The 18,042-nt window shown below is 35.0% G+C and overlaps 1 protein-coding gene across 4 annotated transcripts in view; it reads right to left on the bottom strand.

The window, feature by feature from the left end:
* SBF2 (SET binding factor 2) overlaps window positions 1-18,042 on the bottom strand; it is a gene marked incomplete at both ends in the record, with an annotated part of 234,361 nt that overhangs the window by 57,160 nt on the left and 159,159 nt on the right. For all 4 annotated transcript variants that reach the window (XM_079536628.1, XM_079536630.1, XM_079536631.1 and 1 more), the window contains one exon: window positions 7,618-7,686. In XM_079536628.1, coding sequence (XP_079392754.1) covers window positions 7,618-7,686 — 69 coding nt within the window. The remainder of the gene's footprint in view (window positions 1-7,617; window positions 7,687-18,042) is intronic.

Raw genomic sequence — 18,042 nt, 5'->3', positions numbered from 1 at the left:
TTCACTTGTAACTCAGTGCTACCTAATCACATGTGGGCACAGTGAACCAGCAGAGGGCAATAGAATTCTAGAATTTTGCTAAATTGGGATGTAATTCTGGATGGAGTTTTACTTATTGCATACGTTTTCTGGTAAAAGTGACTTAAGCATCTAAAAGTATATTGTCCTTAATCAGAAGCTGCTAAAGATTACATATAATTTACTATATATTACTTAAAGCCAAACGGAGTATTTCAAATTATCTATATGGATGTATCAAGACAGATGTATGCTACCACCAAGGTACATGTAAAATTGAACAATATACAGTAAGATACTTCTTTCTCCAAAGAGGCAACTTTACAAAGTTCTGCTATACAGAGATCACAAAAAATAAAATCATCAAAAAGTATGGATGTTCAGAAGGTGTAAAAAAAACCCCAAAACACCCAAAACCAAACAAACTAAAACCATCCAACCACATCATTTTAGAATTTCGCCGTTCTAAGTAAGGTACGATTCCAAGTGGATAACATGCTGATTCATTTTCTTTACCAACAGAGGACATATCACATTACTTTTTTTCTTAATTCTGATTTCATAACAGAGATTACGATGATTTTGTTCTCCAAGGTTTAGTTCTATTACATAAATAACAGATTTCACAAATTCACAGCTGCAGTGTTGAATCTTGAATCAGTCTTCAGAGTTTTTCAAATTGTGACATAGCTTTTTGAAATTGATTAAAATTTCACCATAGTCCTTTGGCATCAGGTGACTCAGCAGATAGTCTGAATCCATGTGACTGCATTTATCACCCCGGGAAATACCAAATCCTCTCCAAAGAATCTGAATTATTGGTGTCCTGACATGAAACTTAAAGCCCAGTTAACAGAGCATCTATTTATCCTGAGAGGGGGAATAAAGTAATCAATTTTAAATCCTTTTAGCCACATCCACTTTAAAGTGTTGATGTCTAGTACAGAAAATTCACAGCACAGCAGACAATGTACAGAAATGTATGAGCATTTATCTTCCTCACCACCTGTAAGCAGTTGCTGTTTTCTGGAAATACGAAACACAACTATCCAAGCCACGACAAATAATTATGCCCTAATGAAACTGATATCACTAAAATCAAGGAATTGTATTTTCATGTAGGAATGCAGGTTTCATTCTCTTGGACATTAGTTACAGAGAACTGAAATGGAACTTGCAGATATAGAAAAAGAATGGGACTCAGTTACTTCAGACTGATGTTTCTTCAAGATCAGAAACTTTAATGGAGATTTTAATTAAACTACCAGAAATTCTTCTGCAGTGAAAATTCTAAACGAAGAAATATTTATACAAAGCTATAATATCTCCTGGAAGTAGCAATAATGTAAAGGGATGTGCTATGACTAATATTGTTATGGGCAAACCAAACCAGAATTCCGTGTCGTTGGTAGAAAATGACTTCAAGTGGAATCAGAAACAGTTATAAATTATGTAAGCCAATGCCTGTGACACTGCAACGGAAAGGCTCCTGTTTGTCTGTTTGTTCTAAGAGATAGTAGATCAGTTCCCCAGTAACAGAACTAAGCACTTACTGCAATATTTATCTTCACTTTTTATTTTATTTAGGGGAAGGGGAAGGAATGTTTTTTTCCTTTTTTTTTTTTTTTTTTCCTTTTTTTTTTTTTTTCCGACCAACTACTTCCTGCCACAAACCACTCAGGAAGACAGCAAAGTTCCCTTCATGTTGGTCATGATGTTATCATTCTGGGAAAGCAAGCTTCTTCAAGAGAGAGAAGTTGAAGTAATTCAGTAATTCTCTTCCAAAATTCCTTATAAATACAAACTTAAAAAAAAATAAAAATTGTGCAGCCTCTCCCATTAATGTGCTGAAGAATCACATTACATTTTCCTGTTTTACATTTTCCAGGTTTTTTTTCACATAAAAATAGCTATGAACTTCAGATATGTGCTACCTGTAAAGACAAAAAAGTCTGTTCTGCAGATATCTATCCATTCAAAAACAAAGTATCCAAAGTAAAATATTAAGGGTCAGCGACATGTTGACATTAATGATACTGCAAAACCAGTTAAACACGGCTAAGAAGAGCCCCTAGATTCCTGCCTTAATTTAAAAATAACGATTGCTTTTTACACAACTAATTGGCTGAATTATAATCTTTACATGCAAGGATCTTCTTACGAACGTAATAAGAACACTTGGCTGGGAGAGTGTTTGGAAACATTGACAGAACTTTGACCACCATGTCCCACTTTCTTCAAGGATCACACTCAAATTCACGAGCACCTACCAAGCACATACATTATAATCCTTCAAAATTCAGTAAAATACTGCTTCTGTGTCACATCCATAAACTAATAGAGTACTACATCTTTCTTGCTGTGCCTTAAGCCATTTGGCTTCATGTATTAATACTTACTTCAAATTTGCATCATAAACCCATAAGGATCCTCTTAAGGACCATTATCTTTGTGTTATTTGGCATGAAAGACCAGTTAGGGCTCCTAGATTTTCCAGCAATGCAAATGATGCTAATATACACATTCAATAATATTGTAGACAGCTCTTAATATTTTGCCTGTCAGCTTATGTGCAAGATGACTAATATCTCTGAATGAAGATTTGTTATACAAGATGATAGATGGAAAAGCAATTGACATATTTAATTCAGATTTTTAAACACAGCTTATATTGCAAATATATTGCATGGTGGTTTTGCTCAAATCCAGAAGTCTAGGAACTGACTTGATCCTAAAGCTTAAACAGCTATTTCCTCCTTACAAAATATACATCACCTGAAAGGAATAAAACCCACTTCTAGTTCTGCAAAACGATGCCTGTATATCATGACGTTGTACATTTTCCCCTTTCATTACCACTGTCTCTCCTTACAAGCCATATTCGTATAAGGAGCTGAAACATTGTAGTGTTTGCTCATATGAAGAAGCTCTGTTAATAAGATAGCTTTCACTTTTGGATTTTGCTGTTAATACATAGTTCTTTTGACACATCTTCATTAGAAGTACTGCAGAAAAAGATTTCTTCTATCTCATGTGATTAATTACACTACTGTCTGCATACATTTTCTTCTTTGTGGTTCTGTCTCTTACATAGAATCTGCTATATCATACAGGTACGTTCTAGCTATTTTTAAACATGAGACTTAAAACATATTTTCATTTAAGTAATCACTAATAGAAATCACGAGAATGGATTAAAAAAGAGTAAGGACTCTACTAAAAATGATGTTATTTAATACAGTTTCAGTCATGAAAAAATTCACATGGACTAAGATACCATCAGAACTGGCAGAACAGAGACAGAAGAGGAAAATTAATGGAAGATGACAAAACTTCTTGCCAGAATAATAAAGGAGGTCTATCAAGATGGGAGTTTCCTAAACTAAAGCCAGCACAATTCAAGAGTGGAGAACGCTAAAGTAAAAGTGGTTTCACCCCAAGCACATCAGAGTAAGATGTAGAAGGAAAAACAGCAGTTAGAAGTAAGGATGAAAATCTATCAAGTACTGAAAGCTAACACCCTACAGAAATTTTTTAGCCTTGTAGAAAGCTAAGCAGCAATTACTGCTGCTTGTAAGTATTACCTGGGCCGACTACAGATGAGCAAGAACACAAGTTAAGAATGACAACTCATGATAAGTGTTAAAAAAAAAAAAAAGAACACAAGAATTTTGCTTTTCAAAATCAACTATCATCCACTAACTATACACAATTTCATGGTATTTATACAAATCCTAAAATAAAAATTAATATATATATAATTTAGTGTAATGTAACAAATATTATTACCAATTTTTACACGTTCTTTTTTTTTTAAGCATACCATTGGGTCAATATTCCCCAGACTCTTCCAGCTGATACCCACTGTAAGATTTGCCTGATAAAGACACAAAAATGGAACTGATTCCCCCATCAGCCTTTCATTATGCAGTTTCTCTGACTTTGTAGCTGATGCTGAACAAGAGAGAGAACATTTCCAATTATGATGCTTCTGTTACATAATTAACTTGGAATCAGGTGTCTCTTGGAACGAGTTTGATTGCAAAATATAGAATATGATAAACTACTCTGAAGTTCTCTAGTACTGCCTCTTCCATCTTTACAGAATGCCCTTGCAACTGATAGATTTTTTAGAAGTAATTCTATCAATTCTACTTTCTTCTCTATAGGGAAAGGCGTAGTTATATGGAGTACAAACGCTAAATGGGCAGACATGCCTGAGAACATTTAAGCCAAAACCTGCAGATTTCACTGAGCCCTGTTCCACACAGTATTCCTCTACTGCATATTGTAGAATGTAATTAGCATCCATAACCAATTGAAATTTTACTCAAAATTTGGCAATTTACAAGCATAAAAAAAAAAAAAAGAAAAGAAAAATCAATCCTAGTCTCCAACACTTCCCAGATGGATCAGACTGAAGAACATCACTTTAGTTGAAAAGGAAGGGATCACAGGAGAAGCAGGCTGACTGAGGCTTGGAATAGTACTGGGGAAGAGACACTTTGCTCACTCTTCCTGCTCTCCAGCGGACAGGGTGAAACCGGTGCTTACAAGAAATCATTGCTCTTGCAGCACACCGAACCTTCAAGAAATACAGCACGGTCTGCTCTACAACTGGCCACCTTACAAAGAGACATAACTGAAATGGCATATCCAAATTTTGTGAATTTGACAAGGCCAATTATACAAGGCCAAGCTGTATTCCTTCAGGCAGTAACAAAATGGAATGAAAATTAAGATATATCCTTTTTGTCTTGCCACAGAGAAAAAGAACTCTTTACTGTAGCAATATAGAATAGTACATTTCTATCTTATTACACACAGAGAGAAATGAGTGCATGCCAAACAAGCATGGGCCATCTGTACCCCAAACGTACATGGAAAAATTCATGTATAAGTACATTTTATTTATATTGTTTCAATTTTAAACAAAATTCCAACAGTATTACTAATAGTAAACTAAAAACCTTTCTCTAACCCAGAAGAAAAAATGTTTGTTTTTGTGACATTAACAGTACACATTAAAAAGTCCACTGTCACTGATGAGTCACATTTTGCTCATGTCTAATATTTAAAACATTTTTAAAGAGCATTGTGACCATTTTTTGTAGAAAAATTCAAGTCTTTCTAGTGACCAAAAAAATGTAACAGTCCTGATTTCTTGTCTATTTAACCCTGACAGCTCTGAGTTAGACTACTTCTGTGATCGAATCCTATCTCATCAAGCTTTACAACAGGTCAATCACCAGGCTTCAAGAGTAGGAATCCTGAAATTTCAGTAGACATCCCAAGAGTTGACTGGATGCTGCATGCAGTAACGTTTCTCGTTGTTTTGATTAGATACATGTAGAAACACCCCAAACTAACCTCTATGTAAGCAAAACCATCAGGATATGGATAAAACCTGACATGTGACACAAGCATGTTCCTTACTTTATATATTTAATTCTTTATTTACAGTTACATTTCATTCTTTATTATATATATTTTTACTGTTTTCCCAAGAATATTTTTAAATACCTGAAGGCTAGGGCTTTGCTACTTCATCACAGCCTTCTAGAACCTTAAAGCATCACCTCTAGGAATATATTTCCTTTTCTACGCAGTTTCTTGGTTTCATTTGCTGCACTCACATGGAAACACATCCCTCTTTTCATTTAGGCCTCTCAAGCAGTTGGTGTCTGCACTGTGTGCACCCATGTAAGTAAACCTACTTAGGAAGAACAAGTAATTGTTGCATTGGTGCTTTCTTTTATGTCAGGTAACAAAATGAATGCATATTTTGAAACTTAACATTCCAGATGCACAACAGTCCTCAATCAACAGAATTGTGACACTGTGGAACTTCCTTTTATTATTTTAAGTGACAGGAATTACATTAACAATTAAATGTTGTAACAGAACCCCATCATGATTTCCCATAATAATTCATAATAACAGCAAATAGGGATGATGATATAACTATTTAATTGGTATAAATCTACATATGTGTCCTTAGGCTTTCTTAATGCTAACTTTAACTGGAATCCAGTTGAGAAGTAACATCAATGAAACACAATAAATCTATCCCTGGCTACCAAGAACACTGTGTATTTTCAATGTGGCCATATGAAATAATATTTAATACGCTTCTGGCACTAAGCATGGTGTTCTGATAACAAGAACATCAGTAAAAACAAGTGCATACTTCCAAGCACTACTTCACAATTTTTGGAAAGGATGAAAACAATTGCACTTACAACAGAAGCAAGACATTTTTGCATATTGAAGCAGAAGTATTGTAAAACCTGTACTTTGCCTATAGAAAAATGAAATACAGCTTAAGCATGTATGCATGAATGTGTGTATGAACAACACTGCACATGCTAATTTAGTGAAATAGACAAGCAGTTCATTAGAAAAAGCCATGGCATAGTTTGACTATGCGTATGTACCAGCTTTGTCAGAATGTTCTTTTAATAAAAAACAATTCATTCCCCTCAAATGATTTGAATTTCAGTTTGGATCTTCCTATGGACTTATCACTTATCAGACAGAACAGTAATATGCCTTGTTAAACAGCTTTTACCAGTGTAGGATTTCTATTAAAAAAAAAAAATCCAGCAAACAGAAGACTATAAACTGTTTAGCAATACGTTACAAAGCAGGAAGGCCAAGGGAAAAAAGATGCAGCAGGATTTGATAGGATTTATTCCAGAAATAGGGAAAGAGGAACATTAGTTTCATTTAACTGTAGAATGAGAATCCCTCCAAAAGACCATAAAGGGAAATTTGAAGGGGTTTAAAGAATGTTACTCATTTTTCTTAATCTAAGAATATTCATACAGATCATTGCTCCTATGCAGCTTCATCTCAGGTATAACATACTCATACTCAAGGATGAAATTCTGAAAACCTCTGCAGAAACTGAAAAATGCTTCCAAAAGTTTCGCTTTGACTCAAATTCCAAATAAAACACGTAAACTGTTAATTTTAACTAGCCACTATAAAGTTTGTCTACAGATCTTATGCTTTGAAAAACACATCAGTTTGTGTTTAGTATGAATAACTTAGTTTTATACCAAAATAAGTACTTCTGCCAAACAATTGTATCTAATGGGACATACCAAAGGGGACCATCACTGAACCTGAGGATTAGATCTGGGAAAAACAAAATTCTTTTTCTATTATGCATTAACAGCTGGCTTTTGCAAGCAACAGTCAGGTTACTTTATTTTTTCAGTTCAGGTCTGGAACATTAAAAAATCATCATGTTATTTACATCCAGGGTCTCACAACTTCTGAAAGTATAATTTCAATTAAACAGTAAGTAGGGGACCAGTTCATTACACAGAAGATTTCAGTGAACTTTTTGTGAGAGAAGTTGTGCAAGATCTCAGTACTTCTACTGAAACTTAGAAGCATACAGAAGAAATTATTCTACATTCAATGCAGCTTGCCTTCTCCTTGATTATGAGATTAAAACTTGACTAATTTTATTTCAGTATCCATGATACTAAGCATGCATCTCTCATTTTTACTTTCCGCCATTTAACAATGTACATAAAAACATAAAAAAAACAGGAGCACTTTTTAATGAAGTTACTGAGAACTTACCCTATAGAAAGCAGTTGTCAGGGGGAGCAAGGCTGCAGCAACGCTATATTCTTCTGATGATGAGCAATCCTTCAAGAGAAACACATGAAGAAAATAAGCAAAATCATTTTCAATTTCATGTGTAGCATAATTTCATTTCAGCCTTAGGTAGTCCCTCCATCTTTCTTAGGTGTAATGCATATTTTAATCAGTTGGTATAACATAAGACAAACATAGATGGGTGGGTGTGTGTACGTATACATATTGTGCCTCAATCTCTTCTAGATGGCTACTGCCAAGATTTTTCAAATTTAAGGAATTTATTAGCAGTGTTCTCCGTTCCTATGCCTGAAAGACAAGTTCATCAACAAAATTTACATATAGACATATTATTCATTCAGGAAACAATAAAAACGTAGCTTGCTTCCATTCTGGTCCACAGAACATCTGTACATTTTGTAAAAGAGAAGTGATGCGACGACCAAAGAACGTACTTCCAAAAAGTGTATACGAAGAAAGGAACATTCGTTAAATATGAAATAATCACCTCTGCAGACTCTACAGAAGCTTGGCATAACATAAACTTTAAAAGAAGAGGAAAACCTACTCTGTTCACAATCTCAGAATGCCTCATTCAACATCCAAGTGTGTCATTCGTGCCCCTCTAGGCTGAAAGTGGCATGCCAAAGTAAATCAGCTAGTAATTGCACTGATAAAAATAGTGATCTTATGACGGAAGTCTTTTAAGAAATTAGATTTGGAATGCAATCTAATATTTTGAAAAACAAACTGCTTGATTTTTTAAAGACTTTAAAAACAGAACAAAAATATTCAGTAAGTTAGAAAAAATATACTACTTTTCCTTTTTTTTTTTTTTTACTAATTTTTTTTTTTAATTAGCTCTTTTTGCCAACCCTGAGAAACACAACAACACGCATACTTTTACATGACAAATGTAGCACCACTGTGCCCCTGAATGATGAATGGGAAAACAACATTTCCATTTGAACAACTCGTGAATATTTTGAATATTCCCTCCTGCAGTGGGTACTGTTCAACACAAATTACTCTTCTATTAGTTCTATGTAACATATGATAAAATTACAAAATTGAAATATCACACTTGTTCCTCTGTCAGAATTTTCATTTATGCCTTCATCTCACCATATTCACTCCCTGGAGTTCTCTAAAAAGAAAAACCTGGCAACTCCAATAGCAGAAATATAAAATACACGTTGCAGGAACAATCATAAGTGGTTGGCGACCCTGCACATAGCAGGGGGTTTTAAACTAGATGATCATTGTGGTCCATTTCAACCCAGGCCATTCTATGACTCTATGATCATTAGGATGTTACTTTTAGTCCCCTCAGCGCTACTTTTCAAAAGGCTGGTGAGTGATCATGGAATGCAGGTTTAAAACAATAAACTCACAACTAGACTGTTCTTAATTTACTGTTCTTACTTTACTGTTCACTACTTTAGAAGTCCATTTCATCCTTTCCAGTAATAAATACTTAATATTTTGTTGATAAAGCTAGCCTAAACAAAGTATCACTGGCCATACACAAATACAGGAACCGTTAGAGTATTACTTACATATCTGTTTAGAAAAAGCATACAATAGATTCATAGACGAGAAGCTTTATTTCTGTACAGACTCATTGAAGGCTTTATCTTGTCTAACTTGGTATGAATGGATATACGCTAACCGTGCATGGAAAACAAACGGTGTGCAGACTTTATAACTCATTCCAATCCGGTAGAGAAAAGCAGTAAGAAGAGTAGACACTGAGAAATGCGATGTATGTTTTAACAGTGCTTGTCAGTATTCTGTAAATACCCAAAATCTGTTTATAGAGTCTTTTTAATTAGATGTCCAAACAGCAACAATGAAGGACATTGCCGCAGCTGCATTTCATTCTCAATTTCTGCATTATTTTCTATTGCTAAAGATAGGCCCAATCCGCACATGAAACTTGTAGGTTAACATAAGGATATGTTAGAATTAGAATGAAAATGCCAAATCTAAAATCAGACTTTACAGCATTCAAAAGTACTCCAAAATTTTTAAGGAAATACATTACCCTATTTCTGTAAGTGCTCTGTCATAACCAGTTACCAAACAATCCATCCTGATTGTTTCAAGATATCTACTTAATCCTTCAGCTCAAATTATTTGTAAGGGCTTTGGCTTTTACCCAAAACATACATAAAAATATTTTTATTAAAACTGAACAATGCATCTTCACCTAGAGAGCATCCAATATTCCAAGAGCTAACATATGTCTCAAAGATATATATCACCACCACACAAACAACATCGTGTATTATTTTTCCATTCCTTCTTGCAAGTATGAAATTCTCCACATACTCCGTGTCAGCAGTACCCCCTGGACTTGTACTACAGAGGTATTATCTACATATATTTTCATCTGTAGCGCGTGACAAAACCTGTGAAATGATCTCATTTTGGAATTAAGTACAATGCTGTTGTTTTGAGAATAGTGAAAGTAACCAACTATTTGTCTTCCTTCTAGTAGCATGACAGAACACAACAGCTAAAGGAGCTATTATAGCAAAATTGTAGCCTCTCAATTTACATGCAAACCAAAGTACTCGAAATGTCATATATGTATTGTATTTAATGAATTTTGGCTCTTGGAAAAAAGAAACACAGATGTTTTACATATAACAATGTCTACCAATCGTGAAAAATATCTCTTACAGAAGTATGCAAATCAAATATAAAAATAATTAGAGCTGTTTCTTACACTGCAACACAATGAAGTTGAAACACAAAGGGTAGTAATGAGGAGGAACAAGTATTCTCAATAATGAATTTTTAAGAATCAATACCTTATGACAATGAATTTTGGAATTCCACGTGTGCCACATGCAGAGTGCTTTGAATCCACACTTTAGCGGGGTGAAGATATGACTTGATTTCAGAACAAGTACTGACCTGAACTTCTATTTGGAAAAGGTAGTTTGTCATCATCAAATTGAGAACTCCTCCACAGTCCAATCCTAGCAATGAACAGCAAACAAAAGCCACCCCAAGTAAAATTTTTCCTTGAGGTGCACGCCTGGATTCAAAACCTCCTTTAAGTACCCAATGATCTTCCACTGGCTACAAGAGCAAGTTCAAGGGAGCAGAACAGTGGTAGTTAGGCACAGGCTTACACACTTTCTTGAACAGACCACAGTAAATATCTGATATTTAGAGACTTCTGCTTTCCTTTAGTCACATGATAAAAATCTGGGAGAGGCATATTAAATGTCTCTTTAAACATGATAACATTTGAAAAAACTGATAACATTTATTAAACCTGACAACATCTGAAGTTTTCTACTCAGGTACAATTTTCCTCATAAATCAATCCACCAGTCTCTCTCATTAAGTACTAGCTGATAAAGAATGTGGTTATATTAAACTGTATGCTGCTTTGGACAATAAGCTTTCTGAAAGGAAACCACATTTTTAATGATCTATAGCAATTTGAATACTGAAAACCTAGGACCAATTCTGCTTTACAACCAACAGCGCTATAAATAAATAGAATTATTCATAAGCCTATCACATGAATTGAACATGCAGTGAATGCCTTCAATCTAGTAAGCTACACATGGTGGCTCTTAACTACGTGTGGGACTTTTTGCCAGTACAATCTGGTTATGTACACTTCATTAAAAATACTGAAGGAATCATCACTACTGCACTGTAATTCCTAAGAAGTTCTGGATGCTGCCCATCTTCATGAAGACCAAGAGCATTCATCACAATGCAGGACTGTGCTCATAAACAATCAAGAAAAAAGCCAGAAATGTCAGAATTGCAAGTTTTTTAAAGTGCTAAGATAAGACTTGCTAACTTAGCATGTGTAAGGTCACAAGTCATGTGAACAGTAAGAACATTAGCTAAAAATTACAGGTGAAATACTTGTTTCAAATTCCCAGATGACCTCATTGGTGCTTGAATTTAATTTTTGTTGTTATGGATGTACTATGCAGGTAGGTTTTTACTGAAACCTAATGAAATTAAAGATGTTTTAGCACCTCAGAAATACCCTCAGTACTGTTACAGATGTAATCTATCACAATCGTTAATATTTAATTTCCTTAATAGAAAAAAGCAAGATTTTCATTCAAATACAGGTTATTACCGAGTCTCATTCTGATTTGAAAGAAGCACCTAAAACACCACAGGATTTCAAAAGAAATACTTATTCCACGTTGATCGATGTTACGACCAACATTCTTCATATTCAGCCTCAGCAGTTAAAAATCCAAGTAAACAAATTACCAGTTTTACGCCGTACTCATTACATCTAATGTAATTATATGTTGCCTTGAATGAAAGCAGACAAAAAATAGTTGTATTTGGAACAGGCATTTATTTTAGAAGCATTTAAATTGCAGGATTTAACCCTACAGCCAAATCCATCCTCTGGAACAATACTCAGAATTTGCTCAAATAAATGCAAGTACGACACTAATTGATTACATTACTTATTATCAACAGCTTATAATTATCTTCAAATGAAACTCTGGAATCTGATTTTTCTGACATTTTGGATAAAGTTCTCTTACTGAAATAAGCAAAACAGTCTTTCCAGTGAAAGTTAGTGGACGGTAGCTTTCTGGCATTCCTATGCAGTTTGCCTAGTAAAATTAGCAGCACTGCTAACTTCTGCTTCTTTATAATGGGATCAAAAGTTCTTATTTTTCTTGTCACCAAAGATGAAATCCAACTTTACTGAATTTTTTTTTTAAACTAGATACAATTCTTCTGGGATTTGAGAGACAGGATATGAAGACATACTTGGAAGACACATATAGCTGATAATTTGTAGACTAATCTATTAACAGAACCGTGAGAATATACATGAAACATGGAAGATACTATCATACATTAATGGTTACTGACTATTTAATTCTCATTACTTCTAAAGCTTCACATTTTGGTAAGGATTTAGACTGTTTCAAAATTATTAACTCACAAATCACATAATGGCTTGGGTTGGAAGGGACTTCAAGGATCATGAACCTCTGACCCTCCCCGCCACAGGCAGGGCCACCAACCTCCACATTTAATACCAGACCAGGCTGCCCAGGGCCTTTCTTCATAAGTGACTGCATCACATTTTACATCTGTTACTCCTTACTTCAAGTTTTTAATTTAACTTTTGTTCCATTTATGTACTGTTGCACTGATTCTTGATACACAAAACCAAAAACTTGAAGCTCTTACTACTTCTTGTTTTCAGCTTTAACATTCACTACAATCATGCTATCAGCTTTTGAAAAGCAACTTCTCAGATTGCTACTTGGTGACTGTCTGACAGCAGAGGAAGTCCATACTGGACAGACTTCACCTGTGCTCTGATTTATGCCAGATGTAAAACTTCACTTTCTATGGCCATTACAAAACAGTGAGATTGCTGTGTATTAATACAAGTGCCAAAGGTGATGACAAAGGGATAGCACCCAATTCAGAAGAATCCTCACCGATTTGTTTAGACAGTGTGGTCATCCTGCCTGACCATGAGCCTTCATAAGAACTTCATTAAGAAACCTCAGATGTCAGCAATAAGATGCTAAATGTTGCAAACCTGCCTTTCAGGGCAGTAGGAGATCCCATTCCATATTGGAAGGATTTTATTTCATCAAGAACTTCATATTTGGCTTTACCGACCCTGAATTCTCACAGGTTTGTCTGCCCTTACAAAAGACAGAATTTAATTGATGCAATTCAGATGGAATCACACAAGCATATCATTTTCATTCATTTTCTAAACATTTCCTTTTGCTTTATTTCATATATTCAGAAGTTAACAATGCAGCATATTTTCTCCACACAACTTCATCATATTTTTGATCTCTCAGCAAGCCAACGACATTTTACTCAGAGCTGTTGAGTTTTTCTCTCCATGTCTCCACTCCTTTTTCTTTCTCAAATACATTTCTGTCTAGGATTCAGTAATTTCCTCTTTTTATTTTTTTGCAACAAATTATGTTTAGGGAATCAGGAACCTCAATTTTTATGTGCATAAATTACACATTCTTCAATGAATTTTTACTGTACCCTGAAAGAATGAAAAAGCACTACTTTTTTCTTCTTTTTTTTTTTTTTTTTTTTTTTTTTTTTTTTTAAGATACTGATAAACACAAGAATGCCATCCCTTGCGTCTAAGCACATCTGAGTTTCTTTAACAGAAATGCCATGCATGTTTCTGAATACTGTCATGAGGCCCATGGCAATAAAGTTCAACATACTCAGGCTGTAATCTTCTCCCAAGGAAATGGTTGGGATGCCAAGATGCCTTTTGACTTTTATTTCACAGCAGGGCTTCATTCACAGTGACTCTGTCCAAACCTTAAACTACACCAGCTGTGATAAAAGGTCCTGCATAGTAATTTGTAAAAACTATTTGACAAACAACACTCAAGTGATACAATGCATTGTAATTCATGATTGAATTGTGATCAATATTTGTTAACTATTCAGTTTGAAAAGGGTGATTCACAATACATATACAGACTGCAGAGTAAGTCTAGCGTCCCAGGCTGCAAAACCGCTACTGGATACTTTATAAAGCACTTCACAGACAGCCTGTTTAATTGAGCTAGTTAACAACAACAACAAAAAATGTTTAAAGTAATAGAAAAACTATTAAAATAGGTGCAATATTCCAGTGTAGTCCAATTATTGCTTAGCAAATTGGTTCATAAGCAAATACTACACATACCTATGCACTCTAGCATCCATTTGGAGCACAGCAGCATCTCTAATAACTCATTAGCAAAGTCACAAACTTTCAAATATGCATGTTCACATTCCTTAATTTTATTCTTCTTTGTTAAGCTTCATGGGATTTTTCTAATTTTAAAACTTGCAATAAAAATGCATGACACATCATTAGTGCACATTACATATGAGTTTTTAAACTCATTATGAATTAACACCTTTTTAGTATTAGATTTCTATGGGTATAAGAAGTGATTCATTGAGAAATCATTCTTTCATTTTAGGAAAATATTATTTGCTCTCAATAAAAACAAAATATTTCTTCTATCAAGATGAAAACTTTACTAGTGCATAAAAGTTTAGATACTTAGAAATGAAAACTATAAAGGAGACTATTTTTGATGGTATGGCAATTTTTAATTATGCTAAAAATCCTCCCTGATAACTTCTAAACTCTGAAGTTTCTTATAGGTACTGTGTTTATTATGACCGACTTTTTGGCGAAACAGAAATTAAAATATTGGACAAGACCTTCATGAAGGCAAGGAAAAGGTCTGGGAGATCTAGACTGGACTATCTCACCTTAGGGAGCAAGTTCTCATAGAAAGCATTTTCAGATACATGAGAAACAAGAAATTGATTGAGGACAGAAAGCACATGCTGACGAGGGGAAAACAGTTCGATCAACATCTCTGATGAAATAACAAGCTCTGCAGCTGAGTGATGCACAGTATGCTACCATGGCTTTAGCAGGGCTGTTGACACGGACTCCTTTGGTATAGTAGACAGTTGAGGAGAGATGTTTCACATGGGTGAGTGGACAACTGACTGGACTGTCACTGAAAAGACAGTGATCAATGGTTTAAAGTTAAATAGGAGATCTAGTCGTGAGTCATGTTTTCAGGAGTTGATATTGTGGCAAATACTGTCTAATGTTTACATTAACAAAGTGGCATGAAGTACATCTTCATCAAATTTACCAATGACACCAAATCTGAGGGAGCAGTAAATAGCTGAATGGAAGACTGCTATTAACCAGCATCACACCCTGCTGGAGAATGGGACTGTCAAGAACGTACCAAGTTCAACAAAGACAAGTGCAAAGTCTTGAGTATGGGATATGCCAACTGTGCAAAAGTAGAGGCTATGTATGAACAGCACCTGGAATCATGTGCTGTATTAAACCTGTCAAAGTAAGATCGTGCTCTAAGATTCAGAAAAAGGTGCAAAATGAATTACCTTGCTTTATTGCTGCAGGCTCTCTAGAGTATAGAAAGTTCCAAGGAATAGGTAAACTAGATAATATTGAAGCTGAATGGAACAGATGCCCAAAATGATAGGAAATGTAAAAATTATGAAGTACCTTGACATCAGGAAAGAAAAGCATTATAAGAAAATCAACTTAGAACTAGAAGAAGTAAAAGAAGTTAACAAACCTATAATATTGAATTTCTTAAAGAAATATAGGAGATAAACAGTAGAAAGTTGGATACAACAGGTAAGACTTATGGAAGAAAGGAAGAGGAAGAATCTAGCACTAAGTCAAAAGTACTAAAAATTCTCATCTTATTTAAAAATATACTCATAGAAGGGGCAAAAGAACAAAATAATTGTAGAATTTAAGGATTTTGTCCATGGGAAGGGAACAGTCAGGAGAACGCAGAACTGAAAATCACCCAGAAAAACTAAGTAAATACATAAAGGTAAATAATTATGCGCAACAGGAAAAAATCATCAAGGAGAAAGCTGGTGTGAATTACATATATACACATATAAATATACAGTTAAGCACACAAACATATGCACATCCCAATTGCATCCACGGGTTTTTGGCAGGTGCTTCTGGGAACACACATACATGTCTGCCATGCTTCTCTTGCAAACTGTGAGAAGTGGAGTTTCTTTTTGAGGTGCATTTGTTTTTGACATCTTGTTGCTAGACAGTCTCAGCTTTTCTACACCAACCTTGATAGTACTGAGACACTTTGCTACAGTTTTGGCAGAGATATCAGTCTATACACAGCTGCACTAAAGGACAACAAGAATGACAATGACCAGCTGCTTCTGGAAGAAGTTTTTTTGGATCAGCTTCATTGGTGCAGCTCCATTTCTGATTCACAAAACAAGTGTCAGCTGCTGGAAGCAGATTTTTTTTTTGTCGTAATTCTGCCTCATACAAGGCTGTGAATCTTCAGAAAGTCAGTAAGGTCCTAGGCACATGCTTAGGCACAAATGACATTTCCTTAGTTGCACTGGTGAATTTGATGAAACCTAGATTTCTCGCTGCCAACCCTGCAGCCAGACCTCTCGGCTCCTTAACAGACTACAATGTAAGTTTTCTGTTGCATTTCAGAAAGTAGCTACAATTTTAACAACTTTAATAAAAGTTATTGTAGAAGCTGTTCAATTCAAAACTCAAACTTAAGGCAAAAAAGAAACCAACAACAAATTTATGGTTATATAACTCTGGTCACGAAAGGTTGTTTAAATGGCTCACAAACAAGAATAACTACAGCAAACTAAAGGACATATGTTGGGCACGGTAATGTAGCATGTTGCTGAGCAATGTCCATCTTGATTAAGACATCAAATCTGTGTGAGCAAGGAAGAATGTTTTTGAAAAGCTTGGAAAGCTCAAGAGATTCAGGCATTTTAAGAGCTGCTTGATTTAGTGCAGTGCTGCTGCTTCTAAGATAACATTCAGTCAGTGAAATATATACATTCTAATAGAAGTGTTTAAGCTAAAGGAAAGAATATAAAGAATTAGGAGAATATAGATGTTTCGTTTAACTGTGACTGTGAAGTGCTTTAAGTGTACAGGTTGTACTTTCCACTGCACGTGCTGCAGCTTTCATATGGATACAGGCTTTATTTGAAATCTTAGGCTTTTGTGGTTCAATATAACAAGTATGGCAAGTGGGAACAGTGTTCCTATGAAACCTTTATTAAAATTTAGTTATTAGCATTTCTTGTGAGAGAGAAATAAAGACAACGGAATAAACTGTAAAACAATTTTGAACTGGCAATTGCGAACGCATTTTCCAGTATTAAAATTTCTTATATTAATACTTCACTCCAGGATTTTCAAATGGCAACAGGAAATCCAAAGTTTAGAATGCTGTGAAGCATTCATCTTCCACTTCGGTTACAGAAGTGAAAAAGCAAGCTCAAAAAATATATTGGTTTGCACATCTAGTTGAAGAGACATGCTTGGATGTTCTTGAAACAAATTACTGCTCTTTTTTTCTAGAAAGAGTTCTGTAGTGCAAACACTTTGAGAAGACAGAAGTAATCCCTGAGCTTGCTGCATGGACCAAAGAAGCAGAAGTGTGGTAGGGAAACATCAACACAGATCAGCCTTTCAGTAAAACTGTCTGATTCAAACTGTATGAAATCTTGGCATGATCCTTTTCCTTTCCTGCTCCACAGCTTTCCAAAATCACTGCTAGTAAAGGTATCCAGCTGACTAATCACAAAGAACTTCTTTGCAAGCTTTTGAGTTGCCAACTATTTATTTATTGTTTTATTTTTGACAGATCATCTCCTAGGCTATCTTATTTTCCTTCCTGAAGGGTTTATTCAAAATGTTTTTCTGTTTTATTCCTATCTTCTTGAAACTACGGGGGGGAGGGGGGGGGGAAGCATATAAGGAAAGGGGAGTCCTGCTATAGAAGCACAGTAGAAGGCAAACAGGGG

Source organism: Tetrao urogallus (genome assembly GCF_951394365.1).
Source record: "Tetrao urogallus genome assembly, chromosome: 6".
Taxonomy (NCBI): Eukaryota; Metazoa; Chordata; class Aves; order Galliformes; family Phasianidae; genus Tetrao; species Tetrao urogallus.
This window is presented reverse-complemented; position numbering and strand designations above follow the sequence as displayed.